This window comes from Quercus suber, unplaced genomic scaffold (assembly GCF_002906115.3).
Source record: "Quercus suber isolate HL8 unplaced genomic scaffold, Cork oak 2.0 scaffold_49, whole genome shotgun sequence".
NCBI classification, from domain to species: domain Eukaryota; kingdom Viridiplantae; phylum Streptophyta; class Magnoliopsida; order Fagales; family Fagaceae; genus Quercus; species Quercus suber.
In genome coordinates this window covers 17,200-26,697 of record NW_027069514.1, presented here as the reverse complement: position 1 = coordinate 26,697, position 9,498 = coordinate 17,200, and the positions used below count along the sequence as shown (strand labels likewise).

The 9,498-nt window shown below is 33.2% G+C and overlaps 1 protein-coding gene across 1 annotated transcript; it reads right to left on the bottom strand.

Annotated features, from left to right (window-relative positions):
* Nucleotides 1-205: 205 nt before the first annotated feature.
* On the bottom strand, nt 206-9,276 carry LOC112036029 (protein LIGHT-DEPENDENT SHORT HYPOCOTYLS 10). Its single transcript, XM_024068845.2, has 2 exons — nt 8,457-9,276; nt 206-552 (listed from the first exon to the last, which is right to left on the bottom strand). The coding sequence occupies exon 1, from the start codon at nt 9,025-9,027 to the stop codon at nt 8,482-8,484; it is 546 nt and encodes a 181-aa protein (XP_023924613.1). The 5' UTR covers nt 9,028-9,276; the 3' UTR covers nt 206-552; nt 8,457-8,481.
* Nucleotides 9,277-9,498: the final 222 nt, after the last annotated feature.

The following is a 9,498-nucleotide window of genomic DNA, read 5'->3' as shown; positions in this document are numbered from 1 at the left end:
TAAAATTCAGATTACCATTATTATAATCATAGTGGAATAAATTGTTTAGTAGTTTTATTGCTTCAGTCCGCACATTTGTTTGTTTGTTTGTTTTTTTTTTTTTTTTTTGGGGGGGGGGGGGGGGGATGAGTACATATTCTCCTATTTGTGTACTTCTTTAGAATAAATAAACGATAAACCATTACCCGGGATGATTGGTAAGTAATTAATCTATGAAGTGGTGATATCAGGTGAATTTATTGTAGAAATTTAGGTGATCTTCAAGACCAGAGAATAGATACACTATTGTTTCTACTAAAGAAATAACATAGCTAGACATGTATAGTATTGCTAATCTAAAAGGTCTAGGATGTATTAAGAACTTACAAGGTGGTACATTTCTAGCAAAATGCGGGCCACTGAGACTACCTTGCTGCAACAAGATTATTCAGAACTAGACTCTAACATATATATAGCTATTTTTAAAGAGGGGATCTTGAAGCATATGTAGATGAGACTTTTGAATATTTGATTTCCTGTAACGTTCCCATCCGTTTCACCTGTTGTTTGATCCTGTAGAAATAATAGTCGACACCATGTTATATCTTATAAAATTAAAAAGGAAAACAAAAATCCTAAGAAAGTTATGAATACAACTTGCTAAAAAATCGCCTGAGTATCAATTCTTACAACTAAAGGTTCGTATTCTTATTTTCCAATCCAACGAAACAAAATATCAGATGATTGTGAAATTACTTGACCAAGTATATTTTTGCCAACTCATAATACAAGTCGTTAAGTTAAAAGAGTTAGATCATTCACAACAAAGTTGTAAAATAAGTTAAATGCTATTTTTATGACTTTAAACACTAAAAAAACTGTCACAGCAGTGGCGTTATATCTAAAAAATATTGGCAACTAGCCACAATGATCTGTTACTACTAGCAAATCACTTTAGCTACTAGTTATAAATATTTTATTCAATTTTATTTTTTCATTTCCTTCTCTCCCCTCTTCCTTCTCATCCATAGCACACTACGCCACAAAACTCAACCATTCCCATTTATCTCCTCTCTCACTTCTTTTCATCTCTCTCCTCTCACATGGTGGCTCGGGTTGCTAGTCTCAGTCTATCTTTTCGTTGCCATGGTGGTCATCCCTCATTAGTGGCTAGGCCATCGGTATGGGTTTGTGTGAGTGGTTTCGGTGGGTTGTGGTTGGGTTTCAGTGGCTGTGGCTAGGTTTCGGTGGAGGCTAGGTTTTAGTTGAGCTGTGACTGAGTTGAGTTGTGGCAGGGTGTTGGCGGAGGCTGGGTTTTGGTTGAGCTGTAATGGTCAATGGGTGGTTAGGCCACCGGAATTGGGGCTTCTATTAGTTGTAGTCTCAATGGGTGGTGGTGATGGAGGTTTTAGGGTGGTTATTTATTTTGGGTGTGGTGGGTAGCAATTTATAGGGATTGTAGTGGTTAAGGGTTGTGATTGTGGGTGGTGGTTAGGGGTGGCAATTCATGTTCGCATGTCGGTTTTATGTCGTGTCAACTCATGAGAATCCAACTATATGGATCAACACTAATCCGATATGTTTATTAAATAGGTCAAAATTCATCAACCTTAATATGACCCATTCATTAAACGGATGAGTCCTGTTGATCTATTTATCAAATTTTATCAAAATGAAAAAAAAAATTATAAAAAACAAACAAATAAATATTTTTAATATAAAATTCAAAACTAACGAGTAACCGTATAACAAATAATCATTCAAAATTAAAGTATATCTTATCACAAATAATCAATCATAATATGTCAAAGAAAATAAATCACAACAACTAATAAGTTTATATACCTAGGGTTTGAAGGATATATTAGTAAAATGTAATTTAAGCAGGTCAAACGGGTTCCATGGGTTGAACACTAACCCAATTCGTTTATTAAACGGGTCAGTCATATCAACTCGAATATGATACGAATTTATTAAGTCTTAACTCATAACTTGCAAATATCATGTTGTGTCGTATCGAATTCACGGGTCATGTCTAATTTTGCCACCCTTAGTGGTGGTGTTAGTGGCTATGGCATCAGTGGCTATGGTTGTGGCTTAGGTTGTCGTGGCTGGTCAAGGCTGTGGCGGTGGTGATTGTGGTTATTGATTATTGTGTTGTTTGTATTATTTTATTGTGTTATATGTTAAAATAGAACCTTTGATGTTGAATATATTTTAAAGTGAGGTGTTAAAATAAATAAAGTGGCTTTCTAAGTTACTAAAAGCTAAAAATTTTAAATGCTTTGATGTGAATTCTCTTATGACTTATGACATTTTAGGAAGCATTTTTCCAGAATCCTATAACTTTGGAAAAAGTTTTCCTCCAAATTAATATTGAGAATTTTTCCTCCAATTCACTATATGACAATTAAAATGATCATTCACATGTACTTTTAGTTACATGACCTCTTTAATAAGTCATGTGATGGCTTATTTAAATAATATATATGAATAGTCTTATAAATTACTCGAATAATTTTATAAATCATTATGTAGTAAGTTGGAGAAAATTATTTTAAATTGGTTTGGAAGAAAATTTTGTTCTATTTCTAATCCCTTATATGACATTCCTCAGAGATTTAACAATATCACTTTTGCATAACCTATTATTAGTATCACTTTTTTTGTGCACCAATCATAAATTTTCACCTTTAACAATTGTAAAACAAGATGTACAATTTGTTTAGGTGCACTTAATGATTGTTCAACACGCAAATTTGGCAAAGATGTGATACTTTATGTGCTTTAAAAGCACTTGCACCAGTAGGTGCAAAATAAAAAATAAAAAAAGTTGCAAATTTTACACATTTTTGCCTAAAAACTACCCACATCAGTCTATCTGAAACACTGTTTATATGCAAAATTATTACAGTAACTGTGCATTTATGCAAGGTTACTATAGCCTTTTATATGATTATTTTATTTTATTTTTCTCTCTCCACTCTCAATGAATAGATTTTTGCTCTCTTCCCCTCATCTCTTCAATGTCTAGAAGACCACCTTGCCTTGCACCACTGCAGCCCAACCACCGCCAAAACCCATCCATTACAACATCATTAAAATCCAAGCACAATCAACCCAAAATAAAAAATCCAAACACAATCAATCTAAAATTAATGAAAATCTACTTAAACTCAGCCCAAACCCAACTGAAATCAACCAAAACAAACCTCCAATGGAAAACCTAACAGCAAACCCATTTGGAAAACCCAAATCAATGCAAAACCCAAGATGCTACTGCCATGGAGGATTGGGTGGAGTGCTCGATGCTGCCATGAGAGAGAAAGTGGTGAGGAGTGAAGGTGAGTAGTGCTCATCCATGGAGACTAGTGGAGAGAGTTTTCAGATTTGGGTATATAGAATTTTTTTTCATAAATGAAATAGTGATGAGTGACCATTTTCAAAATAAAAGCGAGAGAGTGTGTGTGGATATATGAAATAATAAAAATGATTATTTAAAAAAATATGTATAGTATATAATAGATAAACTAATATGGGTGATTTTGCAAAATATTTGTATATGATAGAAAATGTAAGTTGTTATATTAAAATAGAAAGAAAAATTTAGAGAGATTGATGTTAATGCTCTAAGAGTTAGGAATTAGCCTACACAAATTTTTCTTCTCTACAAATCCACAGAGAGAGAGAGAGAGAGAGAGAGAGAGAGAGAGAGAGAGAGAGAGAGAGAGATGTTTCTTCCACTACAGAGGCATTCAGCCTAGAGACTATATGCACTCAGGGTTGATGCCTAAAATTCTAGATTTCTCTCAGCAAACACTCACACAGATGTTTCTGCCTCTATTGATGCTAGATTCTGCCTATAATGGCTACAAAAGGAAAACCAGCTAGCCATTTTATATATGTTGCAGTGCCTAGCTATATATTATTCAGAGTTGTTTAGAATATTTATTATGGGAGTTAGGGTTACTGTTACATTTTCTGACATCTTGTCTCCTAGGTTATCTAAAACACTGTATATCTCATAGAGTCACAGTTGCAATAAAAGTATAAAACTATATTAGGGACCTTATTTGGGAACACCAAACATATCCTTCAAGTAAAACACTGAGATGTGGAAGATGAAAGACATTCATCAATTACAACAGAAGTCCTCCTATGAACTTCTCTGTTTGGTTCCTACCTTCTTTTTTTCACCAAAAGTAACATATATAATCATGGAGCAGTAAATCAATGACTACATCTCTCATACCTAGTTTTTGAGTTTCAAGTTTTATTCCACGGTGTATGTACTCTACATTTTTATGGCTCTCATGTGCTTACTTTCCAACTCGTAATATATAAGATGAAGATATTTTCGAAAAGAAATGTGCTAGCTGGTACATAAATTTAAAGTTTAGTAGATCAAGCAAATCAACAGCAATGTCTGTACTTTTTCTTAAGTTAAAAACTTAGCATGGTATTAGAAAGTTTTTTAAAACCACAAGTATATATACAGGAATACACTACATTCTACTTAAAAATCATGATAACTTTTAAATGAAAATATGATAAGTTATACCACACACAATATATTTTCTTAAACAATATGAGACAATTACTTCTCTCCTTTTTTTTTTTTTTAAAAAAAAAAAACAACAAACACACCTGTTAATAAACACCACTAAAAATCTATTATAACTTTAAGAGAAAGTGAAGTTAATAACTATACTTGATTATTGGTATACAATTTGATAGTATAACTGACATGCTTTTAATAACTATAAATTTTAAAGTTTTAAACCTGTGAGGTGTGGAAGATAATCATTTTCATTTCATGGTTTCTATTAAATATTACATATTTGAAAGTATAATTAGTGTCAGGTTATTTAAAATTTTAAATGATGTGATAGTTTGTATTATGTTAGATTTAAAAAATAAAATTTTAATCGTAAAATAAACTCTCTCTTTTTCAAGTGAAATGAAAAGGATCTTATTCCACAAAGTATTTCACCTTTAGTATCTCATGGGGTGACTTCACTTCAACTATTAATCATATTAATTATACTAACAAGCATAGTACGAAGTTCATTCTTTTTTTTCTTTTTCTTTTTTGGGATGGGAGAGATAAACCAAAACACAAGGAGATTATTATTCCTAAACACAAAGAAGGGATGTTGAGCTTCCTGTATAACTGTCACGACCTACGGAACACACTCAATCTAATCCATATAATCCAATGTATTAAAGTTTCCCAAAAATTCTTGAAGTCTTAGTTAGAGCCTACGATGCACAACAGTGCTTTGAGCTAAATGACATTACTAGGATGATTTTGATACCATTTGTCACAACACAAAGAACACATTACACACACTCATCCAATCCAATTTACATAATCTAGGTATCACAATAATCTAATAGTCTTAATTGAAAATTCCAAATTTCTACAAGATATTATTGTATCTTTGACTGTCCCTTTTATGTTTTGAACGAGAGCTTTATCAATATAAGCATGAGATGATGAGAAGAATAAATCTGAGAGTTACTCTCAATCCCAATAGCATGGATAAAAGTTGATCAAACCTGCTTAATCATCAGAGGATCAATGGCTATCCATATGCTACGTACAATAAAACCACACCAATCCAGATCTAGATTCTTATTCAAAAGGGAAAAAAAATCAAAAGCATAAGCATTTTTTAGTAAAACACCAAAGTTGTTTTAGTGAGCAGGTTACTATCTTATTTTATATATATTTGAAGGACCGTTTGAGAGGTTTTCCCTTTTAAAATTAAAGAAAACCAAATTGATTTCAGTTACCAAAGAGCTCTAGTTGAAATGGTGTTTCCTTTCCTTGCAAGAACATCGTATAGTCAGATTGGGAATGCATGACACATTAAGTGTATACAACTTAATTTTTTTTTAATTAAAAAAAAAACCGTAATAATAATTCACTAGAGATCCATCTTCTTCGTAAGACAATAGCCTAATATTGAAATATTACTGCACACGAAGCTTTCATGTATATGGACAAATTGTAGTATGTATATTGAAACAATACATATATAATCCTAAATAAGTTTGCATAAAGAGCACATAATAGAGTTTCTATATAGAAAGATGATAAGAGTCATGGTCTTACCCTATCTATATATGTAGATGAATTATGACTCTAAATGTAGACAACTGAAGTATCCATCATAACATATATGTCAGAACGAGATAATGTAATTTCGTATTATCCAGAAACACTATCACAATGATTGCTTGCAATCTTAGCCCAAGTAGCTGATATATATATATATATAGTCATTGAATATTTTTTTTCTTTTTCTTTTTTGGGATGGGAGAGATAAACCAAAACACAAGGAGATTATTATTCCTAAACACAAAGAAGGGATGTTGAGCTTCCTGTATAACTGTCACGACCTACGGAACACACTCAATCTAATCCATATAATCCAATGTATTAAAGTTTCCCAAAAATTCTTGAAGTCTTAGTTAGAGCCTACGATGCACAACAGTGCTTTGAGCTAAATGACATTACTAGGATGATTTTGATACCATTTGTCACAACACAAAGAACACATTACACACACTCATCCAATCCAATTTACATAATCTAGGTATCACAATAATCTAATAGTCTTAATTGAAAATTCCAAATTTCTACAAGATATTATTGTATCTTTGACTGTCCCTTTTATGTTTTGAACGAGAGCTTTATCAATATAAGCATGAGATGATGAGAAGAATAAATCTGAGAGTTACTCTCAATCCCAATAGCATGGATAAAAGTTGATCAAACCTGCTTAATCATCAGAGGATCAATGGCTATCCATATGCTACGTACAATAAAACCACACCAATCCAGATCTAGATTCTTATTCAAAAGGGAAAAAAAATCAAAAGCATAAGCATTTTTTAGTAAAACACCAAAGTTGTTTTAGTGAGCAGGTTACTATCTTATTTTATATATATTTGAAGGACCGTTTGAGAGGTTTTCCCTTTTAAAATTAAAGAAAACCAAATTGATTTCAGTTACCAAAGAGCTCTAGTTGAAATGGTGTTTCCTTTCCTTGCAAGAACATCGTATAGTCAGATTGGGAATGCATGACACATTAAGTGTATACAACTTAATTTTTTTTTAATTAAAAAAAAAACCGTAATAATAATTCACTAGAGATCCATCTTCTTCGTAAGACAATAGCCTAATATTGAAATATTACTGCACACGAAGCTTTCATGTATATGGACAAATTGTAGTATGTATATTGAAACAATACATATATAATCCTAAATAAGTTTGCATAAAGAGCACATAATAGAGTTTCTATATAGAAAGATGATAAGAGTCATGGTCTTACCCTATCTATATATGTAGATGAATTATGACTCTAAATGTAGACAACTGAAGTATCCATCATAACATATATGTCAGAACGAGATAATGTAATTTCGTATTATCCAGAAACACTATCACAATGATTGCTTGCAATCTTAGCCCAAGTAGCTGATATATATATATATATATAGTCATTGAATAAAATAGCATTCCTCTCATAAATAGTATAATAAAGACTGAAAATTTGCACCTTCAATCTTGTACAAGTGTGTAAAGGACAAAAGACAAGCAAGTAGAAGAGAATCCATGACAAACAATACGGATGCTTGCAAGTTTTCTACACATTTATGATTTTGTTTAAACAAATCTAAAAAGGGAAGCAAATTATTTAAAATTAGATAAACAATCTGTTAAAATGTGAAGCAAATGCATAATATATATAAGGTTGATCCGGTTCCACCACAAGGGAATCATTATTATATTTTTAAAGCACCAATATTGGAGAAAGAATTGATGAGGAGTATAATGTTGTCTTCTAAACTATGAGAGTGAATATAGAGAAGGGCATGCATAAATTCAATTATTTATAAGTTATTTCCCACGTAGATGCGTATATAAATCACATGCAACGTATGATATATCACATGGTCATCCATGGGGAGCACAAAATCTCGCAGAATCAGGAAAGAGCCAAAATAAGTAAAAAAGTAAACAAGGCATATTTTAATTAGGAAGCTACAAGAACAGTGTTTTTTGGCAAGAGAGAGGAGAGAGAGAGAGAGAGAGAAAGAGTGAAAATTGTTCCCCACTCTAAACATAGAATCTAATACTAGTGAGGGTAGGTAAAGTTAATTAACACAGTTTTACACTCCAACTTTTCCCAAGATTATGCAAATTAGGGTTTTGGGATCTAGGACTAGGGTTTTATGAATAAAATGAGAGCCCAAGACCTACAACCTAGGAGGGTCTAGTCTCAGTGTCATATAATTGTCCACTTAACTAATCTGTTCAAGTTATTTCCAACAACTTATTAGATCCAATTACTTAATTTTCATGAAAATTTTATACAAGTACTATAGCAACTGTATATGGTTCCTAAACCTCATAACAATTCAATAATATACAGAGTTAGTTTGAGTGAGACAAAATTTACCATTAATCCCAAGAAGGCAAGGCAATTAAGCTGCTTGCTTGGAAGACTTTGCTGGGTCTTCGGCTTTAATTTGATTCCTTTTCTTCTTCTTCTTCTTATACGGAATTCCTCTTGCTTTAGATTGACACTCCTTAACTTCACGCAAATACACCCTAATAGCTCCATTTCCGAACGGGTTTGTCTCCGGTGAACCACCATGTTCCTCATAGGCAGCTCTGAGGCGTCCGATTAGCGCGTCGAGGCTCCCCCAAGCTTGCCTGAGAGGACAAGTGCAAGGAGCAGGAGGGTCAGGCTGACCAAAGAAGACACAGCCATGTAAATGAACCTTGGTCTTTCCGAACTGGTCAAGGTACCTGAGGAAGTCAAGCACATGGTTGCAGTTACACTGTGAGAGAGAAACTGGGGGTGTCTGATTCCTCAAGTACTGACCAAAAGTGTTCCAGTCCCGGCGCTTCTGCGACTCGTAGCGGCTCAAAGGTGGTGGTGCTGGTGGTGGTTGCTGTTGCTGTTGCTTCTGAGGGGTAGATCGTGAAGAGCCTTCTGCAGAATCGTTTAGTCTCTCACTGGACATGATTATTGGTGGAGAATTGTTAGTGTATTTTTGGCAAGAAATGACAGGGAAAAAGGGGAAGGAAGAAGGTGCAAGAATTGGGATAGTGCAGTGGAGATTAGAGAGAAAAAAAGATGAAAATCACATCGATCTTGGGGTCTATTGAGGAGACATGTCATGGGCCCATTGAAGGTGCTTTTGTTCCTCTTTTTCTTCGGTCACTCTCTCTCTTATTTGTTACATCTTTTCTTTATTTTGCTGAATACTCTTATTTGTTTCATCTAATATAAGTGTGTGACACCATATGCACTAACTATGATTTTATAATTCTATTAATCAATTAATAATATTATATGTCATCATCATATAATCATTATAGTTTTCATTTCTTAGAATGCCGTGACTAGGAAGTCGGTGCTAATGCTGTAGTATTGGTTAGTGCAATTAAGACTCGGTCCAATGGATTTTCTTAGAGCATTCAGATTTTTGTTA

Bases quoted from the DNA above. Each gene is read 5' to 3' on its own strand.
- LOC112036029 (XM_024068845.2), bottom strand. From the start codon at position 9,027: ATGTCCAGTGAGAGACTAAACGATTCTGCAGAAGGCTCTTCACGATCT.